An 18363-nucleotide genomic window follows, 5' to 3' on the forward strand; every position below is an offset into this window, starting at 1 on the left:
GCAAGAACAAAAAACCAAACACCGCATATTCTCACTCATAGGTGGGAATTGAACAATGAGAACACATGGACACAGGAAGGGGAACATCACACTTCAGGGACTGTTGTGGGTTGGGGGGAGGGGGGAGGGATAACATTGGGAGATATACCTAATGCTAGATGACGAGTTGGTGGGTGCAGTGCACCAGCATGGCACATGTATACATATGTAACTAACCGCACATTGGGCACATGTACCATAAAACCTAAAGTATAATAATAATAATAATAATAATTACAATAAAAGAAAAAAAAAAAAAAAAGTTATGCAATGTACAACGGATCACTGTATATCCGTCTGTTCAAGTATACAATAGATGCAGTGGAAGGATTAGTATGGTGCAATTACTATACAATTCCGAGTCTACATGAAGTTTTGCAGCTTCCAGAAAAAGATTTGCAAAGTAAATACAAATTAAATTTTATCAATTTTGTAGCCCAGATCAGCAGCAGCTACTTATTCCTTATTAACCACCACAGTGGGATGCTGCCTTCCAAATATTTCTGGAGCAGCTTGCAAGAGCCATGGTAAAGAGAAAGGACTCTGTCCTCCAAATCTCAGGAGGACTCACTTGCCGATTGCTGCTTCTGCTAGTGGCGGTCCCGACAGAGGTGAATAGTCATTGTTTTATTCCCTAAACATTATGCAGGCTCTTTGTCCCTCTGTGCAACCAACTTTCAGTAGGTATAAAAAGCAAAAATATGTTTTTCCTGATGGTTCTTCTTTTTCTCTGAAGACATTTGTAGACTAAAACTTTCAAAATTAGTCATATATATATTATTAATAATATATAAATCATATATAATCATGTACAATATAATATATAATCTATCATATATTATATATCATTAAATTATATATAATATAGACATATATAGTATCATATATAATATGTAATATATTATACATATCATATATTATATTATATATAATATATAATTAAAATATATTATATATCATATATTATATATAATGCATGTATTATATATACTATATATAATATATATCATATATTATATATTATATATACATATATATTATATATTGTATATTATATATACTATATCTGATATATTATATATCTGATATATCATATATTAATCATATATACACGTACACATATATGTGTGTGTGTGTGTATATATATACACAAATATATATATATATGTATAAAATGAAATGTGGTTTTAACGATGCGTGCCCCAAAACAATGTGCCTCAAAAAAGACCCCAGAAGAAGCTCAGTACATCTGATTTACAGGAGGGAAAGGGCCTATGCAATGAATAAACAAAACGCTACCAAACCATAGAAGTAGAAAATCTTATTTTCAAAGTTACAGCACTTTAAAATTTAAATGCTCTTTTTCAGCCCCGGCAAAATCACAAACTACAGAGTGAAATAGGGAAGTATGTCTCATTTTAAGAACAACTACAAAAAAAAAACTACGAAAAAATAAGCTTTTTTTGACAGCGCAAATGGCAGCCTTACCAAAATGTAATATTTAAAATTTAGATACTTAATAAGCTAATAGAATAAGCAAAGAAGCACAAACAATTATGAACAAAATTATTAATCTAAAGAGTAAAATTATTTTAAAACCTAAAGATGTCTAGAGATAAACTGTACAGTGAAATCGAGAAATATGGCTCATTTTAAGAATTAAAAAGAAATTATGATCTGAAACTTTTTGTAGACAGCCCAAATGGTGGTCGTACTAAAACATAATATTTAGAATTAAGTTTCAGAGTCAGCTAATAGAAGAAACAAAAGAAGCACAAAAAGTTGTGAGCAAATTTAATAAAAAAAAGGAAAATTATTTTAAAACCTAAAAGTGTCTAGAGATAGAAGTAAAAAAAATATTGACTACAGATATTTAAAAGCAGACTTGAGCTGGGGGAAGAACACACTATCAGCAAACCAAAGAAAGGGTGTTAATATTATTAAGTTAGGAAATGATAGATAAAAAAGTAAAGTAATGAGAACAAAGCCTAAAATGCTGTGGAACACTATCAAGCAGCCATATTACGCATACTGGAATTTCAAAGGGTGACAAAAAGAATCAGGAAGACTATATAGAGACAATAATGGTAAAGAATGTCAAACGCAACAGACTCCAAGTAAGAGAAACTCAAAGAAACAAACTCAAATTATATGATAATTAAACCCTTTGAAAGAAAGATAGAGAAAATCTTGAAAGCAACAAAAGAAGTGGCTAGTAATGTTCCAAGAACCCTCAAAAGTAATCAGCAATCTTATCTGAAAACTCAGAGGACAGAAAGCAATAGATTAACCTATTGCAAATGATGTAAGAAGAAACTTTTGAACAGAAATCTGATGTTCAAAACATTGTCCCTTATAAGTGAGGGAGAAATCATGACATTTCCAGATAAAAGCTGGGACATATTACCAGTAGACTATCCTTTTAAAAAATGCCTTATGGGATACTTCACAGTAAAATGAACAGACAATAAAGAGCAGTATGAATGAATATATATTACAGTAAAGATAAACATATAAGATATTATAAAACATAAAGAATAACAGCGCACACCTCCACAACTTGTTTCCCATGTAATTTAAAACACAAATATATTTAATAAAAATACTATAACTAACTTGTGTTTTTGACCTACGATACATAAAGGTATGATTTTGAGAACTCAATAAGGAAATCATTGGGGTGAAGCTATACAGAGTTAAGGGATTTGTGTGTTACTGAAAGTAAGCTAGTATAACCTTAAAAGTGGAATAGCTTTAGAATATTCAATGTAATCACAGTATCAATGACAATTAAAAAAGAAAAAGAATAACAGGCAGGTATAAAGCTTTCTGTACCATGCCAGAAAGTAGGAGATGTGGATTTAGCTACTCTCATTTGAGGCTACCAAGCCAGCTATCATGTACCATGAGACAAAGCCCAAGCTGTCCCACCAGGGCGTAAGTGTGGAGAGCCTAAAGCACATGGTATAGCTGCTATTTCAAACAATTTTCATTACACCAGTGGCGATGAAATAGAATAGTCTCATCCATATGCAGAACCTGGTGAAGAACTGGAGGCAGAAAGAAGTGGATTACAGGTGTCAACCTGTAATCCCAGCACTTTGCAAGGCTGGGGCGGGCCGATCACGAGTTCAGGAGATTGAGACCATCCTGGTTAATACAATGAAAACCTGTTTCTACTAAAAATCATAAAGTTAGCCAGGTGTGGTGGCAGGCCCCTGTAATCTCATCTACTCAGGAGGCTGAGACAGGAGAATCACATGAACACAGGACGCGGAGGTTGCAGTGAGCTGAGATTGTGCAACTGTGCCACTGTACTCCCGCCTGAGTGATAGCTCAAGACTTTGTCTAAAAAAAAAGAAAAATAAATAAAATTTGGTGATGGAAAGATTAGGAAGAAACAGTATGACACTTGGGAACTAGAGCAGCACTGGGGAAAAATGTATATATGACTTTAACAGATGACAGACTAAAAAACAGAAACAATAAAAAAGTGGCATGGACCAGAACAACTAGAACTTTTTCAAACAATACCAGAAGATGAACTTCTATATCTACCAAGCCCAACTTTTCTAAGAATGCTCCTAAAACTCTAGTGTCTGACCAACACCACAAATTCAAAAGCAGCCAGTTATGAGCTGCCAGCCAGAATGTTGGCAGTAATCCAGGGTCACACCTGTCCGAACCAAAGAATATGTAGCTACTATATTCAACTATCAAGAAAGACACTTGCCCCTTACAGCCCTATTCACAACAAGAACACAGTGAGTGGCATTCAGAAACTCAAGAATCTGGACCCTATTGCAGCAGATCAGCAGGATACAGTGGTCTTCAAGGAAGGGGAAGGGATGCTCATCAGGGCTTTATCAGATCCCAGGGCAGGATAGTGTGGAATAGAGAACAAGACCCAGATTCACCCACTATTTTCTCAGAAGTCTGGCTCAGTTACTGCTTCCATGGTTGCAGACTCAGCTACCAAAAAAGGTATAGTGGTATTAATGGGCCTATTAGCAGCCAATGGAGAAACAGACATGCATACATCAGTTGCAAGAGTGAAAGATGGGCAAAGAAATGTTACTGACAATGGCAGAGACCAGCCTTTTATCAAGAAGATGTAATTCACCAGAGGGCTAACAGAAAATGTCAGCACATACAGATATATTGCCATGAAGAAAGAGTACAGATTCACCCAGATGTTGCTATAAACTAGATCGACATAAAAAAATGCACTGAATATAGAAGTAATTAAAGAAATGGTTAATGCTCTGAATAGGACTGCTGTGGGTGGGAGGAAGCTTGTGCTGTTCAGTGCACGTGGAAGTGTCCTTTGCTGTGGCCTCGATTTTGGGTACTTTCTGAAGTATTTAAAGAAGGACAGAAACAGAACAAGCCTTGAAATGGTGAACACCATCAAGAAAATTGTGAACAATTTCAATCAATTTTAAAAGCCTATTTTTGTATCAGTCAGTGGCCCATCCTTTGGAATAGGTGCATCCACACTGCCTCTTTGTGATTTCTTCCGAGCTAATGCAAAGGCTTGGTTTCAAACCCCTTATATGACATCTGGACAGAGTCCAGATGGCTGTTGTGTTACTTTAGATCCTACTTGAACTTTGCAACATCTAACCTCCTTAATTATTGTGACCATGAGACATTACTTCATCCTTTGATTGGTCCCAGCCCAAGGTCTCAGGCCAAGCTGTCACTTCAGCTCCTTTCTTGGTCCAGGGCCAAGTTCCAAGGCTGAGACTTGTAGCTTCTACAAATCATCACTTCAGCTCCAGGTGAATCCAAGGCCAAGTTTCAGGGCCAAGCCAAATAACGCTTACCCCAAGAACACTAAGTACATTCCGTTACTTCTCTGCCTTTAGAAACTGTAAAGCACAGTCTTATAGTAGGTAAACCACCCACATTCCACCCCCACTGTGAAGAGTTTTTTTACTTTCACTTATAAAAGTTTTGATTCAACCTTTTTGCATCTGTCCTCTTTAATTTTCTTGGCCATGAGACAAAGAACTCTGTGTGATACCTCACATTTAGAGATTTCTAGATTGTAGTGGACTAATGAGACCACAATGATTTAAGTCTGGGAATTGAGCTATGGGATGCATCAGCCTTGTGAGACCAACTGACAAACTGTCCCCACACTGTGATACCCACCCTTGGGGGCAGTCAACCATATAGTGGTCACCAACAGAGTCTGAAAAGGGGCAAGGCAGATTGATATGGCCTAGAAACCTGAGGGACACCATCAAGGAGCCATACATATGCATTTTGGAAGTTCGAAGGAAGAGACAAAAGATCATGGAGACTATTTAACAAAATAGTCATAAAGAATGCAACAATTTAAGACAATAAATAAGCACCCAAGTAGCTCAACAGACTTCAAGTAAAAAAAACTCGAAGAAACAAACTAAAACTTACCTGATAATTAAACTGTCTAAAACAAATACAAAGGGAATCCTGAGGATTTTCAAAGGAAGGAGAGGAAGTAGCTAGTCATGTAAAAGGCACCCTAAAAATAGCCAGTGAATCGCTTATCTGAATAACCACTGAAAAGCAGTAGATTACTCACCTGAAAACTAAGATGATAGAACGTAGTAGACTAATATGTTCCAAGTGATGTCAGAAAAAACTGTCAAACCTAAACCTTATAATCCACCAAATTGTCCATCGAAGGTGAGCGACACATTATGACATTCCCACACAAAAGCTGGCACCCTTTACAAGTAGACTACCCTTTAAGAAATGTCTTATGGAGTACTTCAGGGTAGAATGGACAGACATTCAAAAGCAGTATGAACAAACAAAGGTTAAGGTAAAGATAAATACATGTACAAATATATAAGATATAATATTTGGCCAGGCACGGTGGCTCATACCTGTAATCCCAGCACTTTGGGAGGTTGAGGTGTGTGGATCACGAGGTCAGGAGATCAAGACAACCCAGGCTAACACGGTGAAACCCAGTCTCTCCTAAAAGTACAAAAAATTCGACAGGCAAGGTGGCAGGCGCCTGTAGTCTCAGCTACTTGGGAGGCTGACACAGGAGAATGGCATGAATCCGGGAGATGGAGCTTTCAATGAGCCAAGATTGCACCACTGCGCTCCAGCCTGGGTGACAGAGTGAGACTCCATCTCAAAAAGAAAAAAAAGCAATTAACAACATGCACTTCCACAAGTTGTTCTCCACGTACCTTAAAACACAAATATATTTAATAAAAAAAACTACCTCTAATTTCTGTTTTTGACATAAACTGAATAAAGGTATAATTTTGAGGACTCAATAAGTGAAATAGTGGAGGTACATTATACAGGAGTGAAGGTTTTGTATGTTACTGAAGACAAGCTAGTGTAACTTTAAAAATGTTATAAGAATAGAATCTTCCATACAATCGTCATAGCAACCACAATTAAACAAACAAACACAAAAGAGCAACAGGCAGGAAGAACGTTTTCTGTTCTACAACAGAAGGTTGTGGCTGTGGATTTACCTACTCTCACCTGAGGCTACTGAGCAAGCTATCATGCACCATAGCATAGCCGCTATTTCACACAATTTTCACTACACCAGTGGTGACGAAATAGAAGAGGTTCATCCATATGCAGAACCTGGTGAAGAACTGGAGGCAGAAAGGAGTGGCTATGTGGAGACACAACTGAAACAAAGTTGGCACAGCAACTGCTCCAATCCTGTGTCTTTCCTCATGGCTTCCCAGGAGTTTGAGGTTGAAAGTATTGTTGACAAAAGACGAGATAAAAATGGGAATACAGAGTATTTGATTCGGTGGAAAGGTTACAACCAACAGGATGACACTTGGGAACCAGAGCAGCACCTCAGGAACTGTGAAAAATGTATACTTGATTTTAATAGACGACAGACTGAAAAACAGAAAAAACTGACATGGACTAGAACCAGTAGAATTTTTTCAAACAATGCCAGAAGAAGAACTTCTAGATCTACAAAAGCGAGCTATTCTAAGAACTCTCCTACAACGCAAGTGACGGATAGACACCACAGATCCAAAAACAGCAAGTTATTTGCTGCCAGCAAGATCATTAGGAGGAAGGCAGCTACACTTCTCTCCGACACACAGAATATGGAGAAAATACATTCAACTATCAAGACCCTTGCACCTGAAAGCCCCTTTAACGACAAGAAAACTGTGAGTGGCTTTCAGAAACTTGAGAAACTGTACCCTATTGCAGCAGATCAGCAGGACACGGTGGTCTTCGAGGTGACAGAAGGGAAACTCCTCCAGGACCCTTTGTCACGTCCTGGTGCAGAACAGCCTGGAATAGAGAACAAGACTCAGATACACCCACCAATGTCGCAGATGTCTGGCTCAGTTACCGCTTCAATGGCCACAGGTTCAGCTACCCAAAAAGGTATAGTGGTATTAGTAGACCCATTAGCAGCCAATGGAACAACAGACATGCATACCTCAGTTCCAAGAGTGAAAGGTGGGCAAAGAAATATTACTGATGACAGCAGAGACCAGCCTTTTATCAAGAAGATGTACTTTACCATAAAGCTAACAGAAAGTGCCAGCACATACAGAGACATTGTAGTGAAGAAAGAGGATGGATTCACCCAGATAGTGCTATCAACTAGATCCACAGAAAAAAATGCACTGAATACAGAAGTAATTAAAGAAATAGTTAATGCTCTTAATAACGCTGCTGTGGATGACAGCAAGCTCGTGCTGTTCAGTGCAGCTGGACGTGTCTTTTGCTGCGGTCTTGATTTTGGGTACTTTGTGAAGCGCTTAAGGAACGACAGAAACAGAGCAAGCCTTGAAATGGTGGATACCATCAAGAACTTTGTGAATACTTTTATTCAATTTAAAAAGCTTATTGTTGTATCAGTTAATGGCCCTGCCATTGGACTGGGTGCATCCATCCTGCCCCTTTGTGATCTCGTGTGGGCTAATGAAAAGGCTTGGTTCCAAACCCCTTATATGACCTTTGGACAGAGTCCAGATGGCTGTTCAACTATTACATTTCAAAAAATGATGGGTAAAGCATCTGCCAATGAAATGTTATTTGCTGGGCGAAAGCTGACAGCACGGGAGGCATGTGCCAAAGGCCTGGTCTCTCAGGTATTTTTGAGTGGAACTTTCACCCAAGAGGTTATGATTCAAATTAAGGAGCTTGCCTCATATAATCAAATTGTACTGGAAGAATCTAAGGCCCTTGTTCACTCTAATATTAAGTTGGAGTTGGAACAGGCCAATGAGAGAGAGTGTGAGGTGCTGAGGAAGATCTGGAGCTCAGCCCAAGGGACAGAATCCATGTTAAAGTATGTTGAAAATAAAACTGATGAGTTTTAGTTGTCAGTCTGACTGCTCAGGACACGAGAACTAAGCTGAACCAAATGCATCATGAGTTGCAAGATGCCCTAATCCATCTTCATAGCCCAAAACAGTTTCACCCATAGCTAAGGCTTGGAAACACAACCGGAAATGCCCAAGCCAGGTATTTAAATTATTACATCATTTTTGAGCACTGCAGCTTTAAAAGAAGTAATAAAACAGCTTGTTTGCCCAAATGTGGTTATTTTACGCTCACATAAGCCCAAATATAAAAGCAGACTGTTGGGTACTAGATTCTTCTTGGAAGCCCTAATGTGTATCTATGGCTACTACTATATATAAGACCAGAGTTGTGATTTATTGGATGTTTATGACAGAGAATCACGTAATAATGTTGATTTTTCTTACTTTTACATGCTAGAATACCTCTACTGGGTTATAAGGCAGCCTCGGCTTCCCTCCCAGAAGGACACAAAATGGTATGAGATGGTGCCCTTGACTTTACAGTGGCACAAGCACTTCAGAGACACACAATTATAAATTAAAAGACTTTTCTTTTAGAATAAATATTTCTGGCACAAAATTCACTGGAGATCATTCTCCTAAACTGAACATATGACTAGAATTTGTGGTGAGATATCACTTGATTTTATTTTCCTTTATAAATGTCTAGTTCTTACCCAGTTGACAAAAGAAAACTTTATCTCTCTAAAGTAAAACTTGTTGCACTGTACTGGTGAATTATGGAATCATTTTTGTGGAAATATCCACGTTCTAATGTTTGTAATGTGCAGATTTATGTTACCTTAGAGTGTGCTCTAGTTAATAAGTTAAAATTCTGGACACATTATTAAAGGCAGAAACTTCTTTCAAAACAAAGACACCTACACTCTGTACGGCCTTTAAAATTATCAGTGTCTCTTTTTATGAGCACACAAATTTCTAGAACACTGCATGTGTTCAGTTACCCAAAAGCTCTATGAATACTGTCTTGCTAATTTTTATCGAGGCTCCATTACATAGGCATAATTGAATAATCCACTGGCCACTGGCGATGAATGTCATCTTTGTCACAAGATCTCTAGGGTGTCGCTTCACCAGCCAACAATCTCTGTGGATGATGTCACCCTTGTGCAAGTTTCCCTTGAGCCTGCTTGTCTAATTTTACACACCCATCTTACAGCCTGCACTCAACTCCAACTATGGGCTTAGGTTTCAGTTTGCTATGGATGTGCCAGGCACAGAATGGAGGCAGATGCGTGAGTGAGTGTTGGTTGAGTCCAGCCACTGCACACAGCTTTGCATGTTATCTGTGATGAGGTAAGCAGGTCAGGTGCTGGTACAGGTGACAATTCCCTGCAGATCTTTAGGTGAATCAGGCATACCACAAGCTTTCTTTTCTGCAGGCACTGAAGAATGCAGTATCATCCAGAAAAGAAGAAATGCCAGAAAATGCAAAGACCCAAACACGTCATCTCAGCCCTGGCTTGGGAAAGGTTTAGATCTGGGATGTCTAAAGGGCAAATGTCCTGCTTTCTTTTTTCTTCTACTTTTCTTTTTTTATTTTTCTTATCTATGGGATCACTATGGCTTAAATTAGGTTTTTCAAAGGGCTCTGTCTCTCTTTCTACTGGAGATTAGGATCTTGTCTTTTCTTCACTCTTTCTCTCTTTGACTGCTTTTCTCTCTTTGACATGCTATAGAAGAAATGTGTTTTGGCCCAGCATCTTTCTGTTGACTATAGGGCTTTTTGTCAGAAACAGTAAGATTTTGGCTTAGCAATAACATAACGTCTTCCCATTTAAGACCCCAAAAAAAGGGCTAGATATTAGAAAGGCTCTATATATGTATTGATGTATCATAAAACTTCCCCAGGTCTTACTTTATTTGTTTAAGGCACTGTAATGAAAAAGAAACTTGCACTTTACTGGCCCATCATTCATTGGGCATTTCCTGTAGGAGTAGTAAGGAACATGGAGGGTTGGATGTAAAAACTGGAAAAGTTGATGATGATGTGAGTAAAAGATTCTCTACATCAAGAAGATGAGAAAACCTGGAGTAAGAAAATTTTGTTTTGATTGTTTCCAGGGAGAATGTTTCTCTGATGTTTGTGAGTTGTTTCTTGTGGGCTTTTCTGATATGACTGCTAAGAAGGCACGTACAATTTTACAATATTTACAAAGATGTCGGGTGCTTCACGGGTCAAAAAGCCTTGCACATAGGAAACTTCAAAGAATGTGCCTTCGACCCTCAGAAACTTTCTAGGTCTTCAATAGTATTGACAAAGAAAAGCTACATAGTTGTGGTGGATTATTGGGAAAATTTCCACAGGCAGAGAAGCAGCCTGGACTATCAGGCTGCAGACAGAATTTTAAGAATCCTGTACAATCCCGTGGTGCAAGCAAACAATTTTTTTTTAAAAGCCCAACTTTTTTGTGTGTGTGCTTAAGACATGCACACAGCTACTCAGATAAAAAAACAAGACCACGCATTAAAATGTTGTGCTTTTTGTGTAACCAGATTGCTTCCAGGAAATAGTCTCTTTTTCAGAACATGTCCATATTGGACTACAGTGTGTTACAAAGGGCACCTTATGTTACTAAACACGCTTCAAGCCCTGAGCCAAATTTCTGTAAATTATCATTTTAGCCTCTGGTCCCATGCCAAGGTCCTGGGCCATGCTTTCACTTTAGCTCTTGTGGGGCTCAGGGCCAAGTTCCTGAGCCAAGCTGAGTCATTGCATCAGCTATTAACAGTTCCAGGCACAAGGACCCAGGAAAGATAAGTAGTGCTTTCTTCAAAACTAGTTAGTACATTTTCTTTCTTCTGAGTCCATAAAAATATCAGACTCTTTTTCAGAGTGGGCAACTGACTCTACTCCACCAGAAGTTAACATATTACACATTTGCTATCATCTCCCCTTTTGCATTCATAATATTTAATTTTCTTCAGATTAAAAAATCTGTGTGTCACCTGATAGATTTTGGTTCACAGGGGCACAGCAAGGTTTGCTTTTGGTTCATGGACTGGGAAAGGCTTTAATTAAAAAGGTCACTAGTAGCTGGGCATGGTGGCTCATGCGTGTTATCACAGCACTGTGGGTGGCCAATGCGGGCAGATCACAAGGAGATCGAGATTGAGATGATCCTGGCTAACATGGTGAAGCTCCCATGAAGTCTATTAAAAATACAAAAAATTAGCCAGGTGTGGTGGTGGGCACCTGTAGTGACAGCTACTTGGTAGGCTAAGGCAAGAGAGTGGCATAAATCCCAGAGATGGAGCTTGTGGTTACCCAAGATCTTGCAACTGGACTCCAGCTTAAGTGACAGAGTGAGAATCCATTAAATAAAAAAGGTGAGTAGGAGTGCAATTCCAAACTACTTACATTCATATCTGCAGCTTGTCCTCTATTTGCATTCACATCTGCCCCTTGTTCTCAGTTTTTGTTTGTTTGTTTTTGTTGTTTGTTTTTTCTTTTTTTAATTTCTGAAGAGCAAAGAAAGCTCTGGGCAAGTGCCAGGTAAATTGCGATAGATTGCCTGCCATTCTTACAAAGCTTAGGAGAAAGGGATGTTGGGAGACACAATGGCAGTCTCTTTTCACCCTCTGCTGTTGAAAAAGTTGCCTCTGTTCCAACCATTTTCTTTCACAGAGGATCCAGCTGTCACATAGGACTGAAAGGATATCTAAGTTAATTGAAGATTTCTGGATAAGACTATATCACGGTGTTATGTGAAGACCTCAAAACTAACTCCAGTTTCTGACAGTCTATCAGAGTGTTGCCACCAAAAATTTCAGGCTTTTCTGTGGCATTTTATTTATTTATATTTTGTCATTGTGTGGCTAATATCCCTCCTGTTTCTTCTTTGTATACAATGTTGCGATCTGGAGATGGACGCTCACTGGTAAAAGTCAGTCATTAGAAATACAATTCAAAGAGTTGCTATTTTGTGATTTTTTTCTTTCAAATAGGAAGAATTCAAAATTGTGATCTAAACATTCTTATTTGATAAGGATCTTTTTGTCCACTGATGATAGATATTCACGTCACCTTAGGGAATGGCATACATTCAAATAAAATTTCTCTTATTGGCTGGTTATTTCTCTTTAAAAACTCCACACAACCACATATATCTAAAGAGTTTGTTTGTGAGACACATCTTTTTTCTACAGAGACGCATACTGTGGGGACAGGTGATAGAGCATTAACCTTCTTTTTCTAACTTTTGAGTATATAAACCTGGGATTCAGCATTTTCATGGAACATTTTAGATCTTAAAATGCAACCTAGTGAAAGGAGTTTTTTCTCTCTGGAGAAGCCTTGCCAGTTCTTTGCACAAAACCCTTGGTTTTTTAACTCTTCTCTCTCCTATATCCCTCTAACAGTAATAAGGCTCTGTGCCCTATCAGTAAACAGAAAATTTCCACTTTCAATAATCAGAAAGAAGGTGACTTTGAGAGACACACTTTAGCTAGGTACTGCCTTATGAAAGCCAACCATACAAGCTTTACTTGTTTTGAGGCACACCTTCTTCCTCCAGCAGCAATGACATTTAAACTAACAGAGAATTTTATGTTTCAAAGTCAATCGATCTTGTTTCCTGCAATTTCAATATTTTTTCTAAGCCATAGCAAGGGAAGCCACAAATAGCATTAAAATTCTTACTCTATACAAGTGTCTTGCTAGAATCCAATGACTGTACCATCTTTTTTTTTAGGTTCCCAAGTTACTTTGGTTATCTTCTGGGTTGAGTAGGCTTAAGAAATCAACCAGGAGTCACCAGTGGAGAGCTGCAGCCTGTGCAGGTAAATGTTACTTGTCCGGGTCTCTAGCTCCTCCGGAGCAGTGAGTGAAGGTTTAGCTTGCATCCATGGGGGACAACTATGTCAGTCACCAGACTCAGAAAAGACAAGAGGAATGGAAAATCAAGGAATATCCTATCTTTCTATTCAGTCAGGGCTATTTCAAAAGGGGGAAAAAGATAATAGGAAGATTTTTTTCTATATTTCTTTAGAAAGTTCACAAACTGTCTGCAGTGTGAACCTCTCTAGATTACTGTCTGAAATGCAGAAATTTCATTGACTGTGAGACTCTGAAAAAAGAAAGTGGCTTACTTATGTATTTATTGCTCAAGGGCACAACAGCCCTAACAACTCCAGGACAGACATGCCTAGCTTTCTGAGGGACGTGTTCATTTTAGTACTATTCAACAGATACATCTTTTCTTCAGATGGCAAAGAAAAGAGTTTGATTTTTTCTTTTTTTATTCAACCTTGCTTTGACTTGGGAGAAAACCCAGATGTTTCTAAGCATGATAAAACTGACTCTGCCCTCTTGGCAGTGATAACAGGCAAGTTTCAAAGAGATAATTCATTAAGTCAGAGACAAGCCCCTGAGGAACACTCAAATATATCTTCTAAATGCCATACATGCCACCCTCATTTAGAATCTCCAATTGCCTTTTCATCAGCTTGTCTTCTTGTGCCACTAAAGAAACCCCAACCTCACTGTTGCCCCTGCAGAAAATACTGCATAGATGTGATGCTAGTATAGTAGAAATTTTCTTCTCATTGTAGGGACTTAGATAAAAAAAAGAAAAACTTAAGCAAATGTCCCCTGACGACACCAGTGGACATACAGTGATATTTCAAAATCTAATTCAAGTGCTTAATCATACCTGAATAGATGATACACTACTCCTAAACCAAACCCTAGCTGTTGCCATAAAGCACGCAGCTTTACAGATAGCAGACTTATCCGTGGATGAACCACATGTCTTTTCCAAAATCTTGAAAAAGAGAGGGTGGAAAGGAAAAAATTTGAACTGATAACAGAATTCTTATTCATAATAGGAAAGGAAGAACTGCTGATAACTCGATTGGAATCTTATTGATCCTATATCGGAGTGAAAAAATATTAGTGAGCCTACTGGAAGGCTTATTAGTGAACAGTACAAAACATCATAATTACTCTAAACTATTCATAATAGGTTAAAAAGACATACAAATTATAGAGGCGTTTTAAAAATCCTGAGAGAGGCTTTAGTGAAATACATGTTCCTACTTCCCTATTGAGTTAAGATAAAGTTAATCTTAAGAGAAAAGTTTATTACTCAAACAGACCCTGACATCAAAAGAAAGCTGCAAAAATATGTCATACGTTCAGATAATATTGTTCTTTTAACAATGCACCAGGATGTAACAGCCTTTCTTTCATTTCAGATAACACTAAGAGTCTTTTCTTTTACATTTAAGAAAATTAAGGATTGTAAACAAAGGAAACTGTTTGGAGCAAAAGTTTAAATAACTGGAAAAACAAGCTCTCTGCCAGCAGAGATAGAAGCTTGAATAAGTTGTCCACTCGGGTTTAAGGTTTTTATGGCCTAAAAAATAAAGATATGTACTTAGTTTGCAAGCTGTCTTGGAGAATGTGTGACTTAGCTTTGCCCAGGCCCAGGACCTATTAGACAGCTTAACCCAGGCACTTTGCCTGGGAGCAGTGTGAAGTGGTAATTTGCGAAGACTGCTTAGCTTGGCACAGGACCTAAAGTAAAAGCTTGTCCTGGGATGCTGACTCAGGAATAATCAGGGACTGAAATGATGATTCATATGGGTTGAGCAACCAATCAAATACAAAAATAAATATTCAGCCATTACCCACTACATCTCACTGGGTTTATGCCCACAAAAAAAAAAAAAAAAAAAAACACTTTATTTTCGGAAAGCCCTCTGAGTATACAGAAAACAGCATGCTTATGCCAGGCATTGATTCCCCCATCTGAATGAGTGAGAGGATTGTACAAGATTTTATCTGAATGGACTGAAAGTTCTGTTATTTCTGTTGCTGCAGCCATGCTATCAGGCACAAGCTTCTGTGTTAGATCCCTTACTGGTGCCTACGCTTCTTTTGGTCTGATTATTACGTTGGAATCAGGCCCTTACCTGTTGATTGGGGGTCTTCCAGAAACCATTTCCTTGCTGTTTTCATATGGAAAGCTAGCTAACTTGTCTTTGTCTTCCCTCAGAAATGAAAACTCTAACTTCTCTTAGGAGATTGGGTATTGGTCTTTCCGGATGCTTTCTGCTGGAGAAGAGTGTTGTGTAGAAAACAGTAGGTAGGATTCTACTGAGGGTTGGTTTAAGAGTTTGTAGAAGAAAGACATGTTAATGCATGGTTTAATTTGCGTTACATTTTAAGGTGTGATAGACTTAAGGCAAAAAAGAAAACCAGTTTCGATTATTAGAAAAAGCATGTCACAACTAGACAAGGAGAGTAAGAACAACTGAAATACTTCAAGGCTGCTAACATGCCCATATAATTGTGGTTATATTTATACCAGTTAAGATTTTGTTACATGAGACTTGGGTTTATTTAGTTTTCTTGATTTGATACTTCAAAGCAAAAATTCTGTTACAGGAACCACATTTTCTTCTATTATCTGAAAATATTTGTGGAATACATTCCCAGAATTAGAATATTGTTCTAGATTTCTCTATTACTCATATCTTTCTGTTTTCCAAGAACTGTAGCTGGACCTCACCAGTTGGTGGACAGAAAAAATAAAAAAATAAAAAGGTTAATTAAAATTGTAAGAAAATATTAAAAATAACTTATGAAGTGAGAAATTGGTGATAGGGGTGTGACAGGCTTTGAGACACATATCTTTTTTCTAGTCCTAATTTTTGTTAAGAATGAATCATGATAAACTGTAGTCATTGGCAAAACAGACTTGTCTTACACTTAGCCAGACAATTTTTGTTCAGTGCTGTGAGAAATACCTTTACATGGGCTTTCCTTATGGGCTTTTATGAATCTCTATTTTACAAGGAATCTTAAATAGGACATTATAAAGCTGAATCCAGCCATAGGTTTCACCCTTAGATACATATTATTTGGGAGAACTCCTCTATTTTTTGAGATTCCAAGTGCATGTGGTTCCTAGGCCTGATAGGAAGTGGCTTTTTTTTTTCTTACCACAGATTAGAAAACCTGTATTGGGACTGTGTAAACAAAGTATAAGGCCGGGTTTCTTAGAGGGCTTTTATTGGTTCTAAAAGTCAGATGTAATTCACTAAAGAAGGCACACGCTTCCAGTCAAAGCCTTAGAAAATCAACCAGCTTATTCTATTGGGTTATGTTGCAAATGAAAATACATTTTTTGTTGCACTGATTAAAACAGTTATATTGCTGTAAGTTAAGAATAATCACACACACTTTCCGAATTTTAGAGGAACTAGGCATAGGGAAAAAAAGTGTGTTCCAATTTTTTTTAACAGGAGTATACCAATCGACAGTGTTAAAAGCTGTAACTAGTTTAAAAGAAAGTGCACTTGACTTCAAAAAACAAAACAAGAATTAGAAATGTTCTAAAATAAAGTTAAAGAGATTGCTTCATTCTTCTGTTAGTTTAATCTATTTTAACTTTTGTCCTACTTGATATTTATAGGCGTTCCTATAATTTTTATAGCTATTCCTAAGTTCTGTAAATTTTCCTGTTATAAAAAAAACCTACAGTTGACAACAGCTAGTAAAGCTCTACAGCTAATTTTAAGCCATTATTCTTGATAAAGATTAAATGTCTGTACATGGCAAAACATCTAGTGTGGTTAGAAACAGAATAGGCAAAGACATTTGGTTACTTCTGTGGTTTACAACAGCTTAACATAATCACCTTAATTAAAATTGATAGCACATATTCAGATATTAAGAACGTGAAAAACCTAATGTGGTTTTGAGACCTGTGTTAATATTACTCACTAAAATATATTCTGAAAAAATAAAATATTACCATCAAAATCACATGTGTTAAAATATGTTTTATAATACTGTTTAACTTTTTTTTTTAATGCCCCAGGGGCTCTATGAGGCATCCAAAACACAGGTTTCAGAAAACACATCCTCGAGGTTACAATTTTATTCTGGGAAGCCTGCTAAATATTTTAGAGGATTAAGACGTTTAATGTTATGATATCCAAATCCAGATTTCCATAAATCATTGTTTTTGCCAAAATATAGTTGGTAGAAATGTTTGAAAGGGCAGAAAAATTTTTATCAGTTTTCAATATTATGTAATAATCTCTTTCAGAATGACAAATTTTCCCCTTGTAGTTGTCTCCCAATATTAACCTTAAGATTAATGAAAACTTATGTAAAATTATATTTAACTTTAGAAAGATTGACACAGAGGTGAGATTTTCACAAACTTGTTACAACGTTTTGACAACCTTCTACAAATTTGCTGAAGAGAAGATTAATGTTTCAAGAAATTTTTGTTGTGTTTTCTCTTCAATGCTTAATGGCAGAAAAAAACCTAACAACCTTTTCAATCTAGTGCCTGGGTGTGCAGAGTTTTCTTTTGCAAGATTAATTTTTTTAAAGCTATTTTCACAATTTGAGTAAACAGATAGCTTTATTTTCGTTAATTAAAGAAAATCCTTTACCTCTAGGCAAAATGTACATTTCCATGTCTTTCTAGAATTTATTTTCACTACAAGCAACTTTTACTCTTCTACCTCACCTGGAGATTAAATTTATATAGAGTACTCTCAATTACACATTATAATAATACCTTTTAACAATTAATAACTTGAGGGAAGCCAGAGAGAAAGGTCGGGTTACCCACAAGGGGAAGCCCATCAGACTAACAGTGGATCTGTCGGAAGAAACTCTACAAGCCAGAAGAGAGTGGGGGCCAATATTCAACATTCTTAAACAAAAGAATTTTCAACCCAGAATTTCATATCCAGCCAAACTAAACTTCATAGGAGAAGGAGAAACAAAATACTTTACAGACAAGCAAATGCTGACAGATTTTGTCACCACCGGGACTGATCTAAAAGAGCTCCTGAAGGAAACACTAAACATGGAAAGGAACAACTGGTATGAGCCACTACAAAATCATGTTAAACTGTAAAGACCATCAAGGCTAGGAAGAAACTGCATCAACTAATGAGCAAAATAACCAGCTAGCATCATAATGACAGGATCCAATTCACACATAACAATATT

At 37.3% G+C, this 18363-nt stretch overlaps 1 protein-coding gene across 1 annotated transcript; it reads left to right on the forward strand.

The window, feature by feature from the left end:
• The first annotated feature begins 6746 nt into the window (after positions 1-6746).
• LOC129025902 (testis-specific chromodomain protein Y 1-like) lies at positions 6747-8839 on the forward strand. The gene is made up of 2 exons (XM_054473457.1): positions 6747-8341; positions 8776-8839. Exons 1-2 carry the CDS (start codon positions 6747-6749, stop codon positions 8837-8839), a joined length of 1659 nt encoding a protein of 552 aa, XP_054329432.1.
• Positions 8840-18363: the final 9524 nt, after the last annotated feature.

This window comes from Pongo pygmaeus, chromosome Y (genome assembly GCF_028885625.2).
Source record: "Pongo pygmaeus isolate AG05252 chromosome Y, NHGRI_mPonPyg2-v2.0_pri, whole genome shotgun sequence".
NCBI classification, from domain to species: domain Eukaryota; kingdom Metazoa; phylum Chordata; class Mammalia; order Primates; family Hominidae; genus Pongo; species Pongo pygmaeus.

What these genes read in the sequence shown, in the direction of transcription:
- LOC129025902 (XM_054473457.1), top strand. Translation starts at nt 6,747, where the DNA reads ATGGCTTCCCAGGAGTTTGAGGTTGAAAGTATTGTTGACAAAAGACGA. An exon ending in GGGACAGAATCCATGTTAAA is followed by an intron (nt 8,342 to 8,775) that starts GTATGTTGAAAA and finishes TTTACATGCTAG; the next exon opens with AATACCTCTACTGGGTTATA.